Source organism: Bactrocera tryoni, chromosome 1 (assembly GCF_016617805.1).
Source record: "Bactrocera tryoni isolate S06 chromosome 1, CSIRO_BtryS06_freeze2, whole genome shotgun sequence".
Classification (NCBI taxonomy): domain Eukaryota; kingdom Metazoa; phylum Arthropoda; class Insecta; order Diptera; family Tephritidae; genus Bactrocera; species Bactrocera tryoni.
In genome coordinates, this window is record NC_052499.1 from 82163472 (window position 1) to 82189916 (window position 26445).

General features: G+C 37.5%; 1 protein-coding gene across 1 annotated transcript in view; it reads right to left on the bottom strand.

Moving 5' to 3' along the window:
• Positions 1-2106: 2106 nt before the first annotated feature.
• Positions 2107-26445, bottom strand: part of LOC120777254 — a 145063-nt gene continuing 120724 nt past the window's right edge. The window contains exons 8-9 of the mRNA XM_040108454.1: positions 14309-14703; positions 2107-4040 (exon numbers count right to left, since the gene is read on the bottom strand). Coding sequence (XP_039964388.1) covers positions 3841-4040; positions 14309-14703 — 595 coding nt within the window. The 3' untranslated portion in view covers positions 2107-3840. The remainder of the gene's footprint in view (positions 4041-14308; positions 14704-26445) is intronic.

Genomic DNA, 26445 nt, shown 5'->3' on the forward strand with positions numbered 1-26445 from the left:
GTATTTCTTTGTAAATAGTTTTGGAGTAACACACACATCGAAAAATATGGAAAATTGTTCGCTACTTCATTTGCTAATGCGTTGCAGCATTGCCTTTAACTAACTACTAGGTTTCTATGTATGTATGTATGTATATTATTTGTGTGGGTGGATATTTTGCTTGTAGTTTGGAAAACACTGTAAACTGCTCTAATAAATTAATGGCTATTCGCATAATTCTGCAATGGATTCAATTTTTGCGCAGCAAAAGCCTCGTTTTCTTTGAAAACTGCCGAGAAACTTTAAAAAAATTCAAATATTAAAAAAAAATAAATTTATAGAAAGATTTTCTGAATTGAAAAACATATACATAAAATAAACAAATAAACAAATAAAATAAAAAATGAATTAATTAAATTAAAATAAAATATAATAAAATAAGATAAATAAAGTTAATAAAAAAAATTAAAATTTTATTTAAAACTATAAATTAAATTACAACAAATGAAAGCAAAATAAAATAATTTAAATTAAACTAAAGACTAAAATAAATACAAGTAATTTTAAGTGAAATTAATATTAATATAAAGATTTAAATTAAAAACTAAAATTAAGATAAAAATTAACAAATTGATATGAAAAATCAAATTTAAAATTAATATCAAACTTAAAAAAGAAAATAAATTATATTAAAATAATATAAAATTATTATTAAAATAAATTAAGACAAAATAAATAAAAATAAAATAATTTGAATTAAAATTATGATTAAAAAATTACAAAAAAAAAATTAAAGTTAAAGTTAAAATCAAAGTAAACCTTAATTTGTATTAAAATAAATTAGAACGATATAAAATAAAATAAATTTAATTTAAAATTAAGAACTAAATTAAAATTAAAATACATTAATGCAAAAAATAATATATATTTAAGTTAAACTAAAACAAAAATCAAATTAAAGTTAAAATTAGATTTATTAAAGCAAAAATTCTTTTCGCTACGTGGCACCAATTGGTCTACGCCACTTAAGAAGAAGAAAGCAAAAATTAAAACTAAAACAAAATTTAAAATTAAAATTACGATTAAAATGAAAAATTTCGAAATTTGTAACAAAAATAATATTTTAAATAAAACAAAGGTTGGGAATAAAAATAAATTAAAATTAATTATAAAATTAAAAATAAAAATTTGTAATAATTATAAAAAAATATAAGATAATATAATAATAAATATAAATTCAAAATCAAAATTATAATTAATATTAAAGATAAACTTTGAAATTAAAAATTAAAACTAAAATTTTAATTAAAATTAAAATCAAAATTATTACTACAAAAATTAAAAAAATTAAATCAAAATAAAATAGTTTAAAATTAATTAAATATTTTTTTGCTTTATTTCTAACTTAAATGATGTTAAGATTTAATTAAAATAACAAAAGAAAAAACAAAAAAAAATTGAATAAAATGAGATAAACAAAGTGAGAATAAAAAAAATTAACTTACGTTATACAACAAATAGAACAATGCAAAAATTAAAAAACAAACAAAAAATTGAGCAAATAAAAATCATTCACTTAGAATTAAATAATTAAATTATTTTACAAAAACACAAAAAAAATATTATTAAAATTAAGATCAAAATTCATATTACACAAATTAAAAAAGTAATTACAAAAATTAAAATAATTTAAAGCAAAATAAATTAGCTTAAAATGAAAAAAAATTGGCTTTATTTCATTTCGGAAGATTATTGCATTTTATTTTATTTTGAAATAAAAATGTTGTTAAAATTTAGTTAAAATAACAAAAGAAAAAACAAAAAAAAATTGAATAAAATAAGATAAACTAAATGAATATAAAAAATTAACTTGAATTATACAGAATATAAAAAAAATTAAAGTCAAAAAAAAAAACTACAAAACATTAAATAAGGCCAATAAAAATCACTCAGTTTAAACTAAATAATTGAATTAAGTTGCAAAAATAAAAAAAAAATAATTAAGCTAATTACTTAATTAAAATATTTAAAAAAAAAAATTATAAAATTACCTACTGAAAAGGAAAGGAAAAAATTTAAATATTAACAAAAAAGTTCATAAAAGTAAGCACACATATGCTTGGCTTATTCACATCGATTATCTAACAACGGTAATTATTTTATGACACAGAAGCAAATTTGTAAGCACTGCTCTCAATTTCACAAAAAAAAAAAATACTGCAAATTTCTGAAGAAAGTAGTTGCAAATACACAAAATTCTTTTAATTTACTTTTTTCCATAACATTGCGCTAAAATGTACACAAAACTTGCAACACTTTTGCTAGCGTACGAGTATTTTACTATATAAATATATATATATGTATGTGTGTATGTATGAAAATGCTACTCGTCTAGGTAAAAAACTTTGCCAATTCCACTACTGACTTGGAAGCTTACCGCCAAATGTGTGCTTCGTTAAATGGTTGCATTTAAAAAATTATTATCCTTTGACTACCCTTTTTATTACTGTTTATTACAAGTTACAAAAACACACCGCACATGCACACTTCGAGCACAGCTCTGTAGATTTCGGATGGCTAACTTTTCCTCTTCATTGAAACTTTACGCTCAACTAATGCTCTATGTTGCGTCACTGTGTTGTTTTTCTTGTTTTTGTTAATTTGCACTTTTTGTTTTTAGTAATTTATTTTTACTTGAATTTTTATTTGTATTTCAATTTTCATAGAAAAGAAAAATTATTGTTTTATTTCGTCTTACATTGCGAGCAAATAAGTAAAGCTTCTCAAAAGTTTCCTCGCCCCCCTACAACAACGAAGTCTGCGCCGTTGTTTACACATGTACATATACACCTACAGTTTTGCACACCTATACAACTAAATACAAGCACAAGCACAAACACTTACATTTACACTTACACATACATATGTTGTGCTCGGCGCACAGTCGTCAGTCGCTAGTCGCCGGTGGGGCGGACGTTTCGCCTCATTTCTTTTGTGCAATTAAGTTTAGTCTGTTCGTTTTCCGGTTCTCCGGTTGCCTCGTAGTTTAGACTCGTATATATTTGTTGTTTGTGTATGTGTGTGTGTTTTCCCTTTAAAGTTCACAAAGTTTTTCAGTTAAAATTTCAATTTCTTTCTTGTTTTTTTTCGGTGCATTTAGTTGTCTTTTGTTGCTTTTCCCTTTTAGCAGCTGCCTGCTTTACTTGTTCTAATTTGATATATTTTTATATTTATTATGCTATACTACTTCTGCTCCCGCCTCGTCTGCTTCTTCTTCTTCTGCTACAGTTTTAATTCCTACTTTTTACATGCAGTCATTATCCATTGTTTGCCGCCCGGCTGCCCAGCACCTTGGCCAGCCGGCACTGACAACGGCAGCGGCACCGCCCAGGCCCTTTACATCTAACAAAAACAACAACAACAGTGCAAGTACACAATCACCGCTTCACCTTTTCGCATTTTGATTTTTCCATTTTACGTTTCACCGTTTCATTTTTATTTTTATGCGCACTCGTCTGCACCTCCCCTGCGTCTGCACCTGCTAAATATGCACGGCTGTTATTAAGTGTGCGTGTGTATGCATGTGTGTGTGTACTTTTGTTTTGCCTGTTTGTTTCTGTACTCTGCTTCGCGTTTTGTTGAAGAAATGGAGATGGATATTTTTCTAAAGGTACATATCAGCTGGGTCAAATTGTAGTTGTAGTTGCAGCTACAGCGGGCCTTTTATTTTGTCTATATTTTCCATTACCTTCGGTCGGTGGTTCGGTGGGCCGTCGCAGGTCTGCAGCACAAACCGAAGGCGGTGGCACTCAACGGCGGCGGGCCGGTGCCGCTGCCCTTTGTAGCTTCCTATTGGCGCCTTCAATAGCACAACATCTGCAACACAGCTGCCAGCGTTGCCACTGTGACCCATGTGTAGCGGGTGCCGAATGTTAGGCTCATTGTTGGCCGTCCCGCCGCCGCTGTTTCCGCGGCATGTGAGGCGCCGTTCCCTAATGCTGCCATCCCTATGCTGGGTGCCGTTGTTGTTGTCGACGAAGTTTCCGCTCGCATGAGTTCAACTGTGGTGGGTAGCCGGGCGTAGTTCGTCAGCCGGTGTATAAGTATTTGGTAGCATGTGCGGTGATTTAAAGGTGACGCAAGCGGTGGTGGTGCGGCACATGGAAGAGAAAATAGAAAGAAAGAAATAAAAATTAATTTGGAGGTAAATTTCAAAAGCGTTCAAAATACACTCCAACCCGCGCTTAGCTTCGCCTCATTGCCGGCTGCTGGCAGTGGTGGCGCCGTAACTGCCGAAATTGGTTGCTAAAGTATTAGATTGACATTTGGAGCGAAGGTAAATTGATGAAATTAATTGAGCAATGGCGGCGAAGCTAAGCCGCCAAGCTTAGAGAACACCCAAACACATCTTTTTATATGGTATATATGTATAAATGGTATATATATATGGTATTGTAAATGTTTAGATATGTTTAATAGTCTGTGTAACTGTGCTTTTGGTTGGCATTACAAGTAAGGTCTTCAGTTATTTTAAGTGCAGCACTTAAGCCGTCCGTAGAAGTAACTGAGCTCCGGCAGTTAAAAAAGGTCACTTGCTAAGTGGCTGTGCGATGCTTCTAATAAGCAAACTAAATGAATCAGTCATGAGTTAAAAATAACCAAAAGGCGAAAGCACCAACCGTCTACTTAATGAACTAATGCAGGAAATTTGGCAAAACAAAAAAATTGCTGAAAGGGTATGAAATGTGAACTACATTAAACTTCTGATAAAGCAAAAATACCTGATGACCTTTCTGATGAAACAAGAATACTTGCATAGCAAAAGAAACTTTATTTCGATTTTGATCAACCATATAGTATGACAGCTATGTATATGCTATAGTATGCCGATCTGAATAATATATTGGAAGAGTATAGCGCTGGCCAAATTTGCCAAATTTTCTTAATATATCTTGTCAAATAAGAGAGTTCTCCTTATGGGCAGCTATATCCTATCGTGGCCCAATATGTTTCCGAGGAAGCTTTTTGGGTAGAATTTGCGACATTTCAGATAGATATCTCAAAATTTGATAAACTAGTATGCGTATATGCAGAAAGACAGACATGGCTAAAACAGCTCAGTTTGTCAAGCTAAGCATTTACACATTTACTTCATAGAGCCTCTGAAGTTTTCTTCTGGGTGTTACCAACTTCGTGGCAAACTAAACCTATTCTGTTTGCGATATAAAAACAGAAAAATTCACGTTCTAACATATGTATTAGGGTGTGTCATTCTGAGTCAACCTTTTTTTTCAAAGAAGTCAAAGTATGTGACGATATCCGAGTTTTCAAAGTTCTTTTAAGAACCCACATTCTCTCAGTCTGTCACTTTCGCAGCCATACACCTCCGGCGGGCACTATGTATAAGATGGCGTTAAGTGCAATGGTTGGGGTGGACCTGCTGATGAGCGCCACCCGTTGATAACTCTCGAGGTTTTTTGCCAGTATGGTCTTTTTTAGAGCACTCCACTACTTCAAGGTCTCGTTAAGTCCCTTAAACTTTCGGAGCTACTTGGCTTTCTCAACAATAAAAATGTTCTTCACCATATTATTCTCGTTTGCAGTGTACTTTTGACTTTCTCCGTAAGGGATAAAAAGAGAGACAGTCGAAAACTAAATGTTTCAGCAGTTTAAGACTTAATACGTTAGTTGATTTGAAGATTCAATGCCTCTACATTATACAAATTCCAATTATTTACTACAGCAATGACTGGAGAATTGTAATATCCGATTTCTATTTTCTCATTAATCCCACACAAAGTCGCCTTTAATATTGTTGCTACTTTATAAAAGGAAAAACAAACTTTTCACCAAATTTGTTACACGAATGCGTACTACTTGCCACACCACTCAGATTTTTTAACTGACAATAAGATTTTTAATCCGGCTAACACTTTAAAAGTATTGAATATTAAATTTCAACGTCAGGCACACGCTCAGATAGAAGAGAATGTTAAGCGAAAGAGGAGGCGACACGAGTATTTATTTGAATTTCATATTCAAGCCCACCGGATATGAGCTAACGAATATCCGTCCAGCTATGACTGCTTGATTGATGGCGTGGATTCAGTTTTAAATAATTGATATATGAAAACGGAAAAAGGTTGAGCCGAATAAGTGCGTGTTAACTTGACCCAAATTCAGTCGAGCAACTCATACAACTGGTGTGAATATCCACAAACGAAATTCCAAGTCAACTTCAACCGAAACTTTGCCAGATACCAGAAAATACTGTCGACAAGCATTCAACAGCGCATTTGTGCAATGAAACCCGAAACAAAAATGTCAACCAAACAAACAAGGATTAAGCAGGAACACACTCGGCAGCTTACCGCGCTCAAAGGAGCACTCAGCTGTCTCAGCTGTGCGACAAATCCATTTGGCACAGAAGAAGATGGGGCGGCGTGGTGGTTGGAAAAGCAATTGGCAATTGCTGGCTAAACGCGGGATTTGTGGGAAAGGTCAGTCGAAAGAAATATTCGGAAAGCAATTCAATCCAATGACTGACTAAAGGATTTTCTATGTTCTGATTTGTTGCCCATTTGTACGTGCATTTGGCGGATTAGAAGTGAAAGTGAAAGTGAAACTTTGTTCGGCTAATCTCTGCTGGCAGCGATGATTGGTCGACAATACGGGTGAGCGCCTGAGAGGTGGTGTTGTTGGTTTGGCAAGCCATCAGTTTGTCCAATTGTTGTTGGATGTGGAAGTTGAGCAGTGATCGGAGTGACAGCAGAGGCATTAAATACCGTTTTGCCTTGGCACATCGCATTGACAGGCTGCACAATTAATTATTTATGAGTTGAGATGTGAAGGCGTTATTGTTGTTGCTATTGCAACTTAGCTCGCACTTTTACTTTATTTCACTTTTAGCACATAAACTGCCGAAAAACTAAACAAAATGGCAGTAAAGACACGCACACACATGCAAACGAACTCCACAATGTGCCTCTAGGCTACACACACACATACAAATGTAGATGGTTCACAGTTTGTTTAATGCCTTGTTGTTGTGTGCGGTGGCTTTTGTGGTTAATGCAAATTAATTTTCTACGCATTTTCCGAAAGACGACAGCAAAGAAATTGAGCCCTTCGCCGCCCGCGTGTATATGTGTGTGTGTAATAAATTACTAGGATCCTTTGCCGCATAATAGGCCTCTCAGCCGCATGACTAGGCGCCATTCATTTCCCTGTCCGCCCAGCTCGTCAAGCAGTCACAATAACAGCAACAAACGCAACGGCAAAGGCAAAGGCGAAGGCAAAAACAAAAACGATATTTTAATGCAAAGCAAAGGACAGCCTGACTGCTTACTGTTGCTGATTACAACAGGTGAAAGTCGTAATGTGTGTAAGAAGTAAGAAAAGGGCGGTGCGGTGTGTGAGCTGTAAATGACTGCTCTGCCATAGCTCATGAGGCGGCGGCGTTGCTTGTTAGTCCGCAGAAACAATGGCTCACAATTATTTCTCACAATTTACGACAGTTTTGACGCCAACTCAGTAACTGTACACAGCGCACACCCACCAGCAATACAGCGATATGCATACGTGTGTGCGTTTCACTTTTCTTCTTGAAAGCGCCCATTTAATGTACAACTTAATGACTTCCTATGAGGTTTACTGTGCCATATATTCAGTGGAGTCATAAAATATACATACATATATACAAATATACACATGTACCTATGTACTTTTTATTAAGTATTGGTATTTTCGTGTAGGCATGCTTAAATAATGCCAATGCATCAAATCTGAAGAGGTGTCTTTTCGGGCATGCGGATGACGAACTTAGCATGAAATAAAGCCGGAAATACAAGGTCTGTCGCAAAAGAAACAGGACTGTTAAAGAAAACAACAAAAAATTTATATTTTTCAAAAGTTATATTTTTTTATTCAAAGTAGTTTCCTTGTGCTTCGATACAGCGTTTAGCCCGGTCAATTAGCATTTCAAATGAGTGTTTAAGATCATTTTTCGGAATGCTCTTGAGAATATCGGTCGTCGCCTATTGGATAGCTGAAATGTGGTTTCAGGACATTTCAAGGGCAAATGAAGTTTTCCAAATAGGTAAAAATCACAGGGTGCCAGATCAGGTGTGTAGGGTGAGTGATTAATGGTTAATATGGAGTTTTTTGTCAAAAAATCAGTGACAAGCGTCGAACGATGACACGGCGCCTCACGGTATTGTGGTCGAGCACGACGAATGCGTGACAAAAGACGCTTCATAACACTAAGGTAAAACACAGTATTAATCTTTTGGCCAGGTGGGACGAACTCTCGGTGTACAATACCCTCGGAAGCGTAAAAAAAATGAGCATTGTCTTCATTTTTGACTTCTGAAGACGACCGACTTCTGATCGTCACAGAGGTCCTCACGTCCTTCTTGGAATCGCTTAAACCATATGATCACCATAAACTTTTTTCATCATTTGAAATGTTTCAGTAAACGTTTTCCCAAGTTTAAAACAAAATTTAATATTTGCTCTTTGTTCAAAATGCATTTTACGACCGATGACCAAAAGCTGCTGTCACTTTTTGATCGATAACATCGATTGTAGTTATCCAATTGTCTTAAAATTTTTGCGAAATGTCAACAAGGGATCAAACTTTTTATTTCATATACCCAGGTATAGGTGGCGCCACTAGATATATTTAAAACGTTCTGTTTCTTTTGCGATAGACCTTGTAGATTTTTCGTTTGTTGATTAGGGTGAGTGTTTCTCTGTTATGAATGTCCTAGTTTTTGTCGTTTATTTGAGGTTGGATAGAATATAAAGAATATTAACGCTAAATTAGTATACAAAAACATGTATTAAGTGTTGCTGGTGAAAAGGCTTATAGTACAAAGCCTTCAAAGACGATCTAAAGATCGTTGAAGACATGCCTCGTTGGGGATGATGTGGTGGTTGAAAATCGTCAGGCTAGTGTTAGAGATATAGCAAGAGTGCCCGACATCTCTCTTGACTGACCGATCAAAATTAAGTTCTTGTAAGGGATATTTTGTGTTTGAGATGACTAAGGGACCGAAATTTACGTTTTTTCGTGTTGTTTTTTTTATTTTAAATCGGCGTATATACTTAGGAGGTAAGTAGGATGTTGTGCGCCTTAATGTTTATTTTAAACTTCCTTAGAACGGCAGAGGAATCCCAAGATTCGTATTTCGATTTCGAAACAAGTTCGCTTTGCCATTATATGTCACTACCATTATGAACAACACTATGTATTTAGATCCCAGTGTTACCGCTACGATAAATAATTACTTTAAAGGTATTTTTCAAATCAAATCTTTAGAACAACTTAGTTTTTGAATATTATATATCTGACTTTCAGAATATAGCATTTCGCTTTATAGTATGGTAGAATATTTAAGGGGTCAGTAGGGTAATCTGGCCTGTTTTTTGACATTTTTTTCATAGAAATTTTTATTCTGCAATAAAACTTTTTTCATACATATATCATGAGGAATATCGTGGAGTGTATACGCAATTTTTTTCGGAATGTTTTGATGACATCTGTGGGAGAAACGGCCGGGTGAATGAGATGCGTTTTTTCATTGGCGAACACGATTTCTCATAATTGGATCGTCTGAAACACAAAAACCCAATTTATTCTTGAAAAGTACGTGAATGGTTATCGTACCTACCAGAATCATGAAAAAATGTTGATAAATAAAAAAGTAATTAACATTTTTTTTTTAATTTTTCCCCATGTTTTTTTACATAAATTTTGTCATAACATTGTCAAAAAACTATAAAAAATTATGAATCTAGTAGAGACGATAGCCAGTCGTTTTGTGAACATTTAAAAAAAAAAATAAGGAAATCGGTTGAGTAGTTGAGTAATGGTAAAGTGTGTTTCTACATGATATCTAAGGGTAAAAGGGAACAGAAAATGCAAAAAAAAATCAAAAAACATTACCCTACTGACCCTTTAAAAGGAATTTCTAGCTGATAAAATTTTCTAAGTAAGATTTGCCTTTTTATTATGTCACGTCTCGCTTTGGTATAAACCTTCGGATTATTGGTCGAATTCTCAAGTGAGGCCGATAACTGGCTTAATTGCTTCGTCAACAAACAAAATTGTCGTTATTGGGGTGAGTCAAATACTCCTGGGGTTTAGAAAACGCAATTGCAAAGTCAAAAATTAACAGTTTAGTGGGGATTGTTGTATGGCGGCATCAGAGGGCCTTGTTTCTTTCAAAATGCGGCTGGAAATACCATTATCATCATTAGTGGGCTTTACATCACGTTTTAACTGACTTTCTTTTTACCAGAATTTGACTAAATCGACGTAAATGATCTTTATTTCCAAGAAGACGGCGTGCCGCTTAATTTTTTGCGTCTAAACACGGACCCATTAATTTCGGGAAATGTCCCAGGTAAATGGCTGCCAACCATTACCCCAAATAACCAACAACGATCGAGCAGCTCAAAAGCAACATTCAGCGCACTATAGCCGAAATTCCAGCAGAAATGCTCCACTGGGCCATCGAAAATGACGTAAATGGGTGGAGATATGCAAACGGAGTTGCTGTGGCCATTTGGTCATTGAGCATTGTGACCGGTTTCGATTAAGCACACCCGTTTCTTTATTGTTACTCGAGTGGTTCTTTAACATTTTCATGTAAAGAGTGATCCATTTCCAGGTTCCCAACATTTTTAAAGAAAAAATAATAATTTTTCATTAATTATTAATCCATTGATTGATGCGATTGGATGAAAGTGGCGCCATCTTGTTGAAACCAAATGTAGCTGAGATCACGAGCTTCAATTTCAGGCATCAAATTGTCGGTTATCATGGCGCGATAACGGTCACCATTGACGGTTACTCTCTCACCGGCATCATTTTTGAAGAAATGTGGACCGATGATTCCACTGGCTCTCCAGCTCTTTAATCTCTTCAGGTTGCTCTTCATCCAAGATGCAGAAATTTTGCATGCTTACAACGTCATTCAGCCAGAAATGAGCCTCATCATTGTCTCGAAAACTTATTTTGTACGCTTTCAATTTATAATCAATCTAATTGATTTCTACAATATTTCTTAAAAATGTATAATTGATATCACAATGTGTGTTTGAATACTTTCTATTCATTTCAATGAAATTCTTGTACGTATTTAATATCAACACAATCTAATTAACGGCTATAAAATTATAAAATGAAATAGAAACTGATTTTATTGGACACTCAACTGTATGCAGAGTGTGCGTATGCGTTATTAACTCGCTATTTGCTACATCCACATCCGTCCACATCAAACGTCGCACCCTAATGTTGACAATTCCGAGTTTTTACGTGTAAACATCACAGAAATATGAGCAGAACCCTAAAACAAAGGCAAACATTTGCCCAAGCATTATCTACGCACACATGTACTCCTCCATAGTACTCGTATGTATGTTTGTATGCATGTAGCAAGCGTGTTCAACTGCCAAATATTTGTATGCGGGAGGAAAGGCATTGCGTGGATTCTGCTTAAAAATAAATTATTTTAGACAGCCAAAATTGCGAACGCGAAACAGTTGAATTATACCTCTAGGCACACACACACAAGTGCAAAACGACGGCAGCGCCAACAATAATAGCATGAGTGATAAGGATAATTTGGTCGCTGCGGCAGCACAAAATGATGATGGCAATGATGAGGTACGCATTGTCTTGCCGCTGCTCTGCTGCTTTTGACTATTTAAATATAAATTTAACAAACATAAATGATTGTCATTAGAAATTGCTTTCAAGTTGTCAACACATTTGGACACAAATCTTTTGTGGCGGGATAAGCGTAGGAGCAGTTAGCCACGTGCCACTTCCGGCGGTCTTTTTTATGTTAGCACTTCAAAGTATACAGCAACAAGTACTTTACATAAGTACGAACTCACTTATTATTTATGTATATGTATATGCATGTAGGTATGTACGATATACTATGGGCATACATTTCTATTTTTGATACACATTTGATAAGAGGATTTGATTTTGATTTGATTTGATATTTAATAAGGACGTTCCATATTTAGAACAAGCACTGACGGTTTCTACAATTTCCCAGTTGGTACGAGGTTTCTTTTTTATTTCGGCATTGTTTTTCAACATATGCTCCATTAAGATTTGTGCACTTTTTGCATGCGTCTGAATCAATTGTCGAAGAACTTTTGTCACTCTCATTGAGGTTTATTCAAAACATATGCTCTGTACGCATCAACCGCCTTACCGTTTATGTTTCACATACGGGAGTAAAACAAAGTAATTCGGACCAAGTCAGGTGAATGACTTATCAAATCAATGCAAGTTGTTTCAGTCGATGTGTGAGAGCTCGTATTGTCGTGATGAAGAGCGAGCCATTTCGGGTTTGCTTTTTTTGTTTAGATGAATATTTTAAGTAACTGTAAACAACTTAACTAGCAATCGTATGTTAAAACGTTCTTTACGTTAAAGTTATGAGTTGGCAGATTGCTACAGGATTGCCAAATACTTAAATACTATGTACGGCAACCTACGTATTAAAGCAAATAATGTTTTCAACAACATCCTATTCGACTTTTCCATATAATCTCTCGTCTGAAGAATAATAATTGAAGTATATTAATAAAGCGGTTCGTCCAGAGTTACAAGCAGGACGTTTGTACCCCGTACCGTTCCCTCGTATCAGGTTTTTCTCTTTACAGAGCACTTTTTCGATGGCGAAATATTAGAAATGTTCTTATAAATAAGTTAGTAACCACCGTTTTTTTCTAGCCAGGTAACCTCCTACTCATTATACTTTATATCTTTGTGTTTAAGGACCCCCAGCGGGCAGGGGGTAGAATTTTACCGCGGTAAGGTATGCCTGTCGTTAGAGGCGACTAAAATCCAATATGCACTATGATTGTATCTTTGGGCTTGCCTCGAAATTTTAGCATAGTCTTGTTAGAAGTGAATGAAAGTTCCTTCTAATGAAAAGACATTTGAAGTTCAAGCGACAAATGTCACCAGTCATTGAGTTAGATTGGTGCACAACTAGTAGTAGTAAAAGCAACAAGGTCTGACCGGAGACTCAAATCCGGTACCGCAGGGAGCAGTTAGACCTTGAATTTCGCCCCAATTTGCTCATTGGGTATGGCCCTTTGGGGAGATTCGTGGTGGCTGTGGTTAAAGCCTAAAGGCAGGTATAATTGAAAAATTCAATTCAGCAGCCGGGTTCTGGACCCGCAGCACGGCAGAAGTTATAGATCGACCTCGAACTTGAGCAAGGTGGAAAAGGTATCCCTTCCACCCAATTGGAACTAAAAATACTTGCAAAACGCTTGTATTATTTGTAAAAAATCACCGTGAGGTTAGGCCGTTGACGGAAGGTTCTCACGTAAGCTAGAACGATTACTGTCCAGGGATCTATACGAGATGGTTACAATTGCTGTTAAGTCTCTTCATTTCGTCCGATGAGATTGCCTAAATTTCAGCTTTACAATTATCGAAGAAAACAATGGGAACAGCAAATAAATAAGCAGATTTGTGTTTTTATAAATATGTAACTACTATGATAAAATCTGTTATCTATTAATTTTTTAACTTTCGTGGGAATTCGCGAGCTTTCATCAAGCTTTGAACCCAATTACATAGTTCTTCTCTTCACAACACCATAAAAGCGCATTTCAATCCAACAAAGTAACTCTCCTTGTCAATTGTAAAACTTGAGAATTTCAAATTATTTGCTCTTTCTAATTCGTATCAACAAACTCGTTGAATAAGTGTGATTAATAGGCTGACCGGCTGAAGAAAAATTGCAAAACCCTCAATTATTTTGTTTTCCAAATTTACGCCTACATAAATCACTTCAGAGTGCAATGAAACTCACCAAAAACCTCATAAGCTATTCATAGCAGTCACGGTCCCTGTTCGCACCTGAGTTATGGATACGAAGAACGTACAACAGTAAAGCTAAGAGCGCCCAATTTTAAGCCTCGCAGTAACATTGTTTTTATATATGTATCTAGGAAAATATGTATGTATGTATAAACATCGACTATGCCTAAATGTTACGATGGTAAAATTGCACTTGGTTCGGGTTTTAACAGCCAACAAATCTCTAACACCGCATACATAACTGTACGTGGTATGTATAACAAGTCGTACAACCTGTGCTTTCATTTTTACCTATGCTTTGAGCGCCCATCAATATCTAAGCACACACATTATTGCCTACATACATACTAGCTATAACATTTATTAGGGTCTGCTGTCGTTGAGGTTTGAGTTTGAAGCATCTGTCAATAATGTGGCAGAAATTACGGTAGAATTTGATGGGTTAACCTAAGTACTCACCTTTTACCGAGTACGTCTTGTAATCAGCAAACTGCTCTCCTTGACCTATGGCTGATGGTATTGTGGACAAGCACGTCAGTTCCATGCGTCCATTATTGTTATGCGCCTCCTCCAAGTCTATATTGAGTTGGCTAAGCGAGAACATGCCACGCTCTTTAGTCGCTGCCGCAACGGCAGCAGCTGCTGCTGCCACACCCATGCCACCGCCGGCATGTGATATGGGGCGTCCATAGCCGGCGGCCAGTTGGCTCATCGGTCCTGCATTCGCTGGTATGCCGAGCTCGTTGTTGAGGTTAGGCGGCTGTGGGCCAAAACCGCCGCTATTCAGTGTGCTGCGTATTATGCCGAGAGCATTCTCGTTGATGTGCCGTCGATATTTCTGTTTTGATGAGTTTCTGTGAAAAGTGCAAGCAAATAATGCAAAATGAATTTGAAATCTATTTATAATGGTACCATAGTTGCAGTGCAAATCGCTTAGGGCGATAAGTTTGTTTGTGTGCGTCATAATGCTCGAGTGTTAAAGTGTTTTTAAATGGATTTTAGATAGGTCAAGTGACTAAAGTTTAACACTCACAAATTTGCTGTATTTGTTTAAGGTTTTATTGTTATATTATACTCTTTTATAACGGAAACAATAGGAATATTCATTTAAATTATAAATTTAGGGTCCAACCAATGAGGAAGCAAATGAAATGAGCACCGAAGACAGTGAATGCAGTGGACTTCTAAAAGAGGTTGTCTATAAATTTCTTGTAATGACCATAAAGCAAAGTTGTTTGAGATATCAAGCACACTCATTCACGACTATTTGGGTATTAGAAAGCTTTGTGCAAAGTGGGTGCCGTCCATGTTCAAGTGTAAACCTAAAGTTTTGCGCCTCTATATGATATAATTTTACTCCGAAGTCCTTTCCATCACGATTGACGATGAACCCATCTCAAAGCGTGGAAAACGCAATAGTCGGCTGGCAAGGTTGTGGTGTATTTTTACTCTCGCAACAAAGTTGATAAGGAGAGTATTATAGTTTTGTTCACATAACGGTTGTTTGTAAGTCCTAAAACTAAAAGAGTCAGATATAGGGTTATATATACCAAAGTGATCAGGGTGACGAGTGGAGTTGAAATCCGGACGTCTGTCTGTCCGTTCGTCCGTCCTTCCGTTCGTGCAAGCTGTAACTTGAGTAAAAATTGAGATATCATGATGAAACTTGGTACACGTATTTCTTGGCTCCATAAGAAGGTTAAGTTCGAGGATGAGCAAAATCGGCTCATGAAATTTGGCACAAAGGATCGCATTAGGGAGCGGCATATTTGGACGTACTTTTTTTGGAAAAGTGGGCGTCGCGAACTTATGGACCAAAAACCATATCTCAGGAACTACTCCCCCGATTTCAATGAAATTCGGTACATAATATTTCCTTAACACCCTGATGACATATACGATATGGGGAAAATCGGTTCACAACCACGCCTTCTTCCAATATAACGCTATTTTGAATTCCATCTGATGCCTTCTTAGGAACCAATGATGATAGCGGAATAAAACTTTACACAAATACGGTATTTGAAAAATATGTAAATGATGGATAATGAAATCTCGATTATCACTTTATCATGAGAGAGTATAAAATGTTCGGTGACACCCGAACTTAGCCCTTCCTTACTTGTTTTTTATTTTTATTTTTAAATAGGGAAAAGCATCAAACGCCGGAGTGCGGAACTTCAATCCGCTAAACCTAACCTACTCCCGACTACAGACTCTCCCGCGGATCCACCTGATTAAGCATTACATACTTCGTGAGAGTGATAAGACATTTAAATCTTCTCCATGGCACGGACTGACGGATGTCCAATCTGCTCTATATGTCTTAGGTTTGTCACGTCTGAGGCTGGCGCTTCGATGACAGCTTTCCAGTTCCGTAAAACTATCACCGAGTGTAGTTTCCAAGTCTTTCCCTTGTACTTAAAAAGCGAGACCAATAAAAGAATACATGCTTAGAGCCTTCAAAGCACTCTGAACACGTCGGAAAATTCGGACAATTGTCGTTCTGGAATCTGTATAGGTAGCTTCTAAGGCACTCCTACCTACTTAGGTTTCAGGTTAAGTGGAAATCCAGCTCCCCATATCGTCTGTCTATCCACGAGTGTATGCCCAGTATCAGTTTGTGGATCCACCATCGTTTAAGTGAGGTTTGTCACCGCTGCTACTATATTGATAACTTGTATACTCACTCGTATTCATCACCCTGGATGTCAATGGGCATCATACTGTCTATGACTTCAACAGCATCGCTAGCATTGTTCGGCAAGCACTGATAATTCTTAGCCTGTGCAACCGATCTCATTACCTTTATGCCCTTATTTGCCATTATTCTTGATAAGGCGTTTTGGATTTTATTCGCTTTACCTGCACTGTATTCTAGGTGATCCTTAAATTCGAGTCTTGAGTCTATTATTACTCCCAGATTCCTTAGTTGTGGTTGTGAATGATATACTTAGAGATATACTTTCCTCTACTTTTCTAGTATTTATGAGCAACACTTCTGTTTTGGGATGTGAATGGCAAAAATTCATGTATTGGGCTTCTAATTGATGCCGTACCCACTGCATTCTCCAGATCTGACACTCAGCGACTATTTCCTATTCGCTGGGACGAAATTTCGTCGAATGAAGAGGTGGTCGCTAAACTGACGCCTCAAACGTTTTTTTATATCCGTTGAGCGTCATCTACCAAGATCTCAATATCTGTTTCCAGAAGTATTACTTTCAGGGCGAAAGCCATCCATAACATTCTGGGAGTTTTAAGTATAACAACACTATCCCAATTTAGAAGCCATCAACGAGGAATAATGTAAGCGATCTAATCATTAAACTGTTTTTTCAAAAGATGTTGTCCAAAAGTTGGCATGGATTATTATATAAAGCAACGGTACAATTTCCGAACAAGTCCTTCAGATCTTTGCCAAACAAAGGTGCCACTTTTTCCAATTACATGCCAAGTATTAGTATAGACAGTGTGACTCGTTAAAGAAATTTCTAATAATATAAAAATTAAATCAACATTTTCACGCTTTTAAAGCTTCAAGTCTCGCAGGTTTCCACTAAACCAAGGACATTCGCAATTTAACACCCCAATATTTTAAAGCTCGTTGCTTTCTTAACTGCTGCAAACGCAAACAAATGCTCAACACTTTAACGAACGCTCACATTCGCGCGCCAGATACACAACTCAACGCCCATTTCCGTGCTTCCTTCTTATCACTGCCATCCGCCGCGCAACTAACGGTAATCAGTTATAATATCGCGAAGCACATAAATTTTTATTGCATTATTGCGCGGCCAAGTTGGCAGTGGCGGTAATTTCATCGTCATTCTGCATTCGTAATGACTCAACACTTCGACATTTTTGTGTGGCAATACGTAGTACTCCAACCGCGCTCACCCAGCCGCCCAACCGCCCCCCGCCAACTCCTAAGTGGCTGCATTACGATGAGCTTGGCGTGCTTCCGGCGTAATTACGAGCGTGAATTGAAAAGAAGCAGCGCTCGTCACACGTACAAGAATACACACACACCCACACGCACACACACATGGCATGGCGACAAAATTATCGATGCAACAAATGTCACCGCCGCCGACACGGCGTCGCCAACCGCCCTGTTATCCACACGGCGTATTGCGGGCGCAACGAAACGAAGTATTTTGCCCGGGGCTTGAAGTCCAACCGCCACTGTTGTGGTGCTGGTGGAGCGGTGGTTCGGTGGAGTTGGGTGATACATATTTCGTATGCAATTCATGCTTGTGTGGCAAGTGTGGCACATTCGCTCGCTGCCAGTCATGTACTCCACATAGAATTATTAAATTTGCTCCAATATTTTACATGAACTCGTACGGGCGTGTACTTGTTTGTTATTGCGTGTATTTTCACGTGGCCGTGTATGTGTGTTTATGGGTGGCACTTCAAGTGAGGTGGCATGTACAAACTCATGTGTGTTCGTTTATGCAAGCAATAAATATTTTGCACTCCGCTAAACTAAACAAGACTTTGACGAAATTGACTGAAGCATACAAATTGACAGCGATAACTTCATTAGGGACATGATTAGAAGGAAGTTAGTGTAAGTTTTTGGCAAAATTGACGAAACTTTATGAGATGTTAACATCGAAAACAAGCTTTGAAGCATAAACTTGAATTAAAATTGATCCATGCGTATTTTTGCTTCAACCAAAAGGCTTAAATTATAAGTTTGATAAGAACCATTAGTAAAGTCAATGATGGGCTTTCTAATTCCGAAGTAAATGTACTGAACATCTTTCCTAAGACTAATTTTCAAACTATCGCTATCTGAATCGGCAAATTTTTGTTTTCCAGGAACACTAAATAATACTCCAGCAACTCAGTCTGAAAGGTATGAGTAATTTTACTATGTTGCGACCGACACTAGGTTGTTGAGTAGATTATTTTAGTAATCTGCTAGATTTAGCAAGATTTTGCCGCATAAAAACTGCATTTGTTAATCTCGTCATCAAGGAGATTTGAAGCTAATCTACTGAAATTTTCCGTCACCTTTTCTCTTTTAACCCTAAAAATGCTTGAAAAAGCTTCATTTTATTTCCGATTTTTTTTATTCTTAATCAAAATATGTAAAATAAGATATAATGGACACCTTTCGGCTTTCCTTAGTCTATAATTTATTCCTCCTGTCTATAACTTACTCTGGTGTGATCTGAATATAAATAGTTTCATTAGTAATAGTAACACAAGTCGACTCAACATTTTGCTATCGAAGAGCTGCAACTAGCCACTGGCAAGTTCAAAACCAACAAATCACCGGGACCGGACGGGATCCCAGCAGAAATCCTGAAAATAATCGCTGCGGAGCGACCGGCAGTACTATTGAATATGTACAACGCCTGCCTCGAAGCCGGAATATTCCCTGAACCCTAGAAAAGGCAACTGTTGGTGTTAATCAGGAAGTTTAGACTCGGCAGATTAACTCTAGCAGCTGTAAAATGCGTCATTGAAAGTGTAGAAACCGCACATCGCAAATGACATGAAAACAAAAGAATAGTGTTGCTGGTGACTTTAGATGTCCGAAACGCCTTCAACAGCGCTAGTTGGGTGGATATGATTGACGCTCTCGAAAACAGCCTTATAGCAAAATCCCCGACTACATGAGAACTGTGCTACGGAGCTACCTTAGTAACAGAAAACTATTGTACCAAACTAGAGAGAGATCACGACAAATAGCGGTCATCATCAGGAGCAGCACAAGCATCCATTCTAGGCCCAGACTTGTAGAACATCAGCTACGATGCAATACTAAAACTCACAATACCAGAAGAATCGTACTTAATAGACTAAGTGGAAGGTATTGCAATAGCAATTACAGCAAGAAATACAGAAGTAGCGAGAAGAAAACATAATTAGGTCATGGTACGGACCCAAGAATGGCTCGACTCACTCAACATCCAGCTCGCTACGGAAAAAAAAGAGCTACTACTGGTAACAAATAAGCATATACGAATATCACTCGAAGTAAGTATGCAAACGGCTATGGATATAATTAGGCCATAAAAAGCAGTAAACTACATAGGCGTAAGACTGGACATCAGACTAACCGTCTGGATACAAATCCAGCACGCCGCAGGAAAGGCAGCGAAAACTACCTCCCAACTTAGCGGACTAATGGCCAACATGGAGCTCCAGCCAAAAAAATGACCTACAGGTGGCACATACCGTTGCTTTGACGATAGCAATGATTATGCGGAAGGCAAAAAAAAAACGGTATCAATTTCCGTCGACTTTTTTTGTTTTGATTGAGAAACTGTGGACTGTGTAGTAAGCTACGTTCCAAAGCAATACTTTTCAAACAAAGGCAATTGGTCGATTCCGTATAGATTCTTCAATATATACGGGAAGGAGAGAGAGAGTAATAACTGCTGTCTCGTCCGGATTATAAGATAAATACATAAGAACCTCGCAACCAAGATATCTTAGCTTCTGGCGAATCACTATGTACGAATAGAGGTCTGCCTTTGTCCTAATGGTCTTAAAGCGGCTCCCATTGGCCGAAGCGGACCGCTTCTGAGTTATTGCTGTTTTCAGACCGAACAATTGTTAAGGCTACAGGTCTGAATTCAAAGGTCATTCAAATATTTATTAGTTTTGCATTTTCCTCTACAGCCCCTCTCATGCCACCCTAAAGGGAAAATGCGCGAACACAATAAAATTACACATACACAAGTCGATAAAGAGAAAATCGCGGTTTTAAGCACCGTCCAGTCGTCCTTCGCTGTCGGTACGTCCCTAGGAAGGGGCGCGAATTAAATACTTTGTGAAAATGCGATTTCGCTGTTTACTTATGCAGGGACATGGGTTTTTGCGGACATGTACTCGGAACAACTCACGCACACACACACGCGCTGCGGCTATCTGCTGAGTGGTTGCTCATTTATGTATTTTGTATTGTGGAAATGATATTCACACATCAATCATAAAGTACAAATATTTGCGATATTATTATTTATTCACTCGTTTTTATGGCACTCGACGTTATTGCAACGCATTGCACTCACACTCGCTCTCCGTGTATATGTGTTTATGTGAATGTGTGGGTATGTGTGCGCAAACGTTGGTTTTCGCAAAATCTAATGCACGATTGGGGGAATCTTCCGAAATATGGCGCCATGAAATAACTGTTTAAGTGCGTCGTAAAAATGTGCGAAATTTTGCCAATACATCCATCGCCGGTTTAAACCGCTATCGATTTTGTTTTATGTACAACAAGCAGCAAAGCGGACACAAGCGCTGCGGCGTGGCGCTTGAAATGTGAATATTGGCACTTCGAATCAGCAGAAACCAGAACCAGAACCCATTTGCACTGTCATCTGTTGCAAGCAAGCAGGAATTTGTTTGAATGTGTGTTTTTGTGCATAAATTGTGAGGAGATTTCATTGCTCAATGTTTACAGAATTATGACATGATAATGGGTTGAGGGCATATGCTTAAATTGGGGTAAGCTTAGTTCTGCAAAAAGGAAAGTCCATACATAAATATGAATTTTTCGTTTATTTCAGTGGCTTCAAAATTCTTTGCACGTTATATTAAAGATAACCTCAGGATTAAAACAAAATATTGAAATGGCATATAAGCCGGATCTTACTGAAATTATTATTTATAAAGGCGTACTACAATTACATTATTTTTTATTACATATTGTAATAAGACGAAGCCTTATAAGTTCTATAATATTTTATTAATCCTACACATGTACTCGGAGTTTACTTGTACTTCACTTTTCGAAAACTCTATATTTGTTGAAAAAATTAACATTTTAAAAGAGAAGCATAAAGAAGTTCGATTTAGAAGCATCTATGAAAGTCGATTCGAAATTTCTCAGAAAAATATCATTCGAAACTCGGGGAGGCGTATAACGAATTCAGTAATATTTTGGTACAAAAACCACAAATCATAGAAGATAACTGAGTGTCTACGTTACATATCTGAATATAAAAATCAAAAAAATTGTATAGAGCTTTCCGTATCAATGAGAGTCTACCGCAATCGAAGAATTCGAAAGAAGTATGAAAAATATTTTGGCTTAATACAAAGGTTTGAGAAATTACTAAGAATACTGTGGTGTCTCCTGAACAGAACTTCGGAGTTTCGTTACAGAATACTACCGTGAAAAAAAACAGTATACCGATTAATTTCAATTTCGCTCGAAAACCCATTCGCCGAAAATTTCTTTTTCTAGGTTGGTATGACTGTCAGTGACATCTGTGTCAAAAATCACGTCAAAATAACACTGGTAAATAAAAATCCACTGGTTTTTTGTGACATGAACAGAACAAAGTGTTTATTATGTAAAAATTGCCACAAATGGGGAAAGTAGCCACAGATTTGCATAGTTTTTTTTACTATGAGGATTTTTGTTAAAAAAAAACACCGATAGATTTGTATATTATTGTCTTATAATATTATTAACCAAAGAGTACCTTAAAATGTTACTATCGATGTTTTTCGGCGATATTTTTTTTTTGAAGTATCCCTTAACAATGTCCAGCAGTAATCGGCAAGCAAACTGGCACTCCACTTGCCTTGGTACCGTTTCACCATAGCAGCAATGCATTGGCGGAACCGTTCCCCATGTTCGTCCCTTACGGCCCCTAAATTTTCGTGGGAAAACCCAGATGGGAGTCCAGAAAGTGAAATTTAAGGGACATGTTGCAACCCATTTTTTATAGGCAGTAAGTGGTTCAATCACAAGATCTTTGTAATTGTCAGCTTTCACATTTTTTGCTTCACTGACTCTTGAAAATTTTTCTTTCAGATACAAGAAAAAATTTACCTATTCGAATTACGCGCGTAGTATAAATTCTAACCGAATATCTGTGGGTGATAGATTTGTTTTCCGAATTGACTTCAGGGTATCAAACTGCATTAGAAACAATGTTATCGAGGGGAAGTCTGTTTGAGTGTTTTATGCCTTTTGACGAATTTCAACCAATAGCCACCTCAAACCATAGTTAAAAAACATGCTTTCAGAATTTATAGGCTCCATAATATAAAACAATGGAAGAGGTACCTTTTATAGGGCCACCAAACCTGCTGAAACTCGCGACAAGCGCTGGCATACTAAAGCATGACTACTCCTCCTGGAATGCTTGCCATTCCGCCATCTGATATTACTAAAAACCAAAGCTTGTCTTATAAGCTTAGCAGACTAACTACTTATCAGCAGTGTATATAATGTTGGCTTCATCGAAATTTTGATAATTTGTCCCATTTGGCGCACAATTACAGCATAAGAAAATATATATTTAAATTATACTAAAGGTATATACAAGTATGTACGTATGTATATATCAAGATCTTTCGAAACGCTTCACCGCTTACTCGAACTAATGTGAACAAACGCAAATGCATGGTCTTGAACTAAACGTTATTTATGAAAACACATACAAAGAAATATGTAAATTACAATACTTTCTTTTTATATTTTACACTTTCCTACTACTTCCGAGAAAATTTCAAACTACTTTGTTTCCAATTCTAACTACATGGACCAACAGTTTGTCAGCAAAATTAAGAGTCTGCCTGCCGAGCGAGCGAGAAAATTCCCAGAACGTTTAAGAACGTTTAAAAATGCTTTATGCAAATTTTCTCTCTGACTTCCGAAGTAATTTCTTAAATATTTGCATACATTACGTCGCACAAGCGAAAACAACGTCATTTCAACAGAAAGAAGTTCAGCAGAAAATGTTCCTTTTGTGGAGCGCGTTGTTTTTGTCTTTGCATGCAACGCACACATATACACAAACGCTCTGGTTAACATGCCCCTGTCTGTGTGCACAAACGCATTGTTTATGTATGCACTTGACTAGACTTCGTTGACGGATGCACTCGTGTATGCAGCAAAGTGCGGCCGCTTGCAACGCTCCGAGTGTCATGAGTACTTCTATGCAAACATCAAACAAACAACAGCAGCAACAATGAAAGCAAAGCACACACGTAATGATCATCTTTTTCGTCAAGCAGCCATCATCGTCGGCATTTCAAGACAACAAAGCTGTAAACAACGACAAAAACGATTGCAGTTAGTAGAGCAGAGGGTAAATACGATTAGAGCAACAACAGTGTCATAAACCAGATCGGTCCGTTATCGTGTTTTACTTTTAGTCGGTTTTCCATCTAAGCTCTCTCAGTTTCTTACGAGTAGTTAGTGCCCTGCAGGAAAATATTTCTTGTTAGCTCCTCAGCTTTACAGTTTCCTGTGATTTCTTTGCTGTGGTCTGTTACTCATTCAAGCCTTATCACACAGACACTCGAAGCTACTGATAGCGAGCTTAGGAACTCTTTGACCAGCCCTGAGTGTCACTTCTCTGAAGGAGGCTGCACTCCGGAACAGTAAATCTGCTGCTACCTTAATGGCTGAAACCTCGGCCTGGAATACACTGCAATAGTCGGAAGTCTAAAACTGCAGTTGATAGAGAGCTCTTGACGTTAGATCCCTACACCAACCTTCCCTCCAAGCATTTGACCCATCCGTGAATAAGCTCATTGCCCCTCTCCTCCGAAGGCTTCTTCCCACCCACAACTCCTTCGCCGGTATATGGTTGAAGAAGGAGCCGCCAGAGTTCAGTTTAGAAACTCCATGATCCAAGTGACGCGGTATGAAGTCGAAATGAGTGAGGATTTCGGAGTGTTCAGACCCGTGTTCAAGACTTTCTCAGTCTGATGATAGCTTTCGCAGTCGTACACCTTCCGGGGATGTTCATGGGCAGTACGTATAGGATGGCGTTAAGTGCCATGGTTGGGGTGGACCTTAGTGCACCACACATACTGATGAGCGCCCGTTGAACGTTCTCGAGTTTCTTTCCAAATTTGTCCTTTCTAGAGCCCTTCATAACATAAAGACTCCAAAGAACATAATGGGCTTGACTATGGTGCCTTAAAGCCAGAGAAGGCAAGCGTTAAAATTCCGAAAAAACATTTGAAATAAAAGGGCTTCTTAAAACCCCTTTTCCTAATGTTAGCATATATTAGAGACTTCTTTATAACCGGTACCTTTCAAGGTCTCCTCGAACTTATGTAAATTGCAACAGTTTCGAACTTGAAACCCCTTTTTAACTTCTTCAAGATTTCCTTGCTGGTCTTACCACACAAGTGCCCATATATATGCCTGTATGCCTTAAGTGGATTATCTAACAATATGCAAACTAAGAAACAACAACAACAACACAAGCTGTGAACAATAGTCGGTTTCTACACAACAAAAATAACAACAAGAGTAAGCAAAAGAAACATTAGTGCAAATACATACAAAAAAGGCTGCGGGCTGTTGAGCCACTCTTCTTGCCGTTGCCGCAGCAGCACGCACAAGGCCACCATAGTTGGGATAACCACCAAGCAAGTGCATGCAAACAGCAGACAAGGACGATGCTGCTGCTGTTGCAGTTAAACCGAAGAAGAAACTCTTTAAGTTGAGGAATAATAAAGTTCTTGTCAAACTACCGGTTCGAGGCGGACCGAGAGGCAGCCATGCAAATCAGGCGGAAATGTTGCGACTTCCTCGTTGCATGCATAGCGAACGACAAAGGAGTGCAGCGTTGGAGGGGTGGACGAAACAACAGCCACAGCTGCCATGCTGGTTAGGGGAAACATTAGACGACGGCAGGAAGCTGCAAAGAGCCAGCGGCTGTAGTCCGCACACAGGCACACACACACACACACACAGCTATCTCCAAGGACATAGCAGACACATTCTTTGCGCGCTTGTGTGTGCCAGTGCTGCCATGAAGATGATTAGCCCAGCCTTGGCAGGGGTGTAGCCCTACATACCACACTCACCACAATTTAAATACCACACATACATCTATACCTCAACCACCAAGCCACCAACAACTGGCATAGCAGACTGCTTTCTCACAATTTATTTGTCCTATTGGCCTAGTTTAAGAATAAAATACTAATTTATTAAATTGAATTGGATGAGCAGGATGTATGCGCCGGAAATTTATTGAAAAGGATTGCAATTGTAGAAGAAGTGAAGATTTGCTTAGCAGAATACTACTTTATTTCATTCGATTACATAATTCTTCATTTGGTCTATAACATTCGATGATGATCTAATTGATTTTTATTGCCCAACAGTTGTATGGAATTTATGTTGAGGTGGAGGGGTTACCAATAAAGGGAATTTAGTTGACAGCTAGAAAAGGCGCTGAAACTTCGTCTAACTTCGGAACTAGGAACAATGCTGACTACTGAGAATTCTGGCCGAACTTGATTTCACAATAAACTTTGAAGTTGACATCGTTCTTGTTGATGACTCTAGACCCTATGTTGGATGGCAACGGGTTTATGAGTTTTAAGATTAATTACTCTCAAGAATTATTTTCTTTCATTTATTACCAAATAGAGATACCAGCTATTGTCGCCTGCGTCAATAGAAATTAAAGTTGACCAGCAAAACTTGAGGTTACATGAGCACTTGCAAAGTTCCAAGACCATTCTCAGACCATTGGAATTGCAGTCGATGCCGTTAAAATTTCAACAGTCAATAACACTAAGGTTTTAGGTGTGACATTCGATAGCCGCTTCACTCCGCACATGACCGCGATTACTGCCAA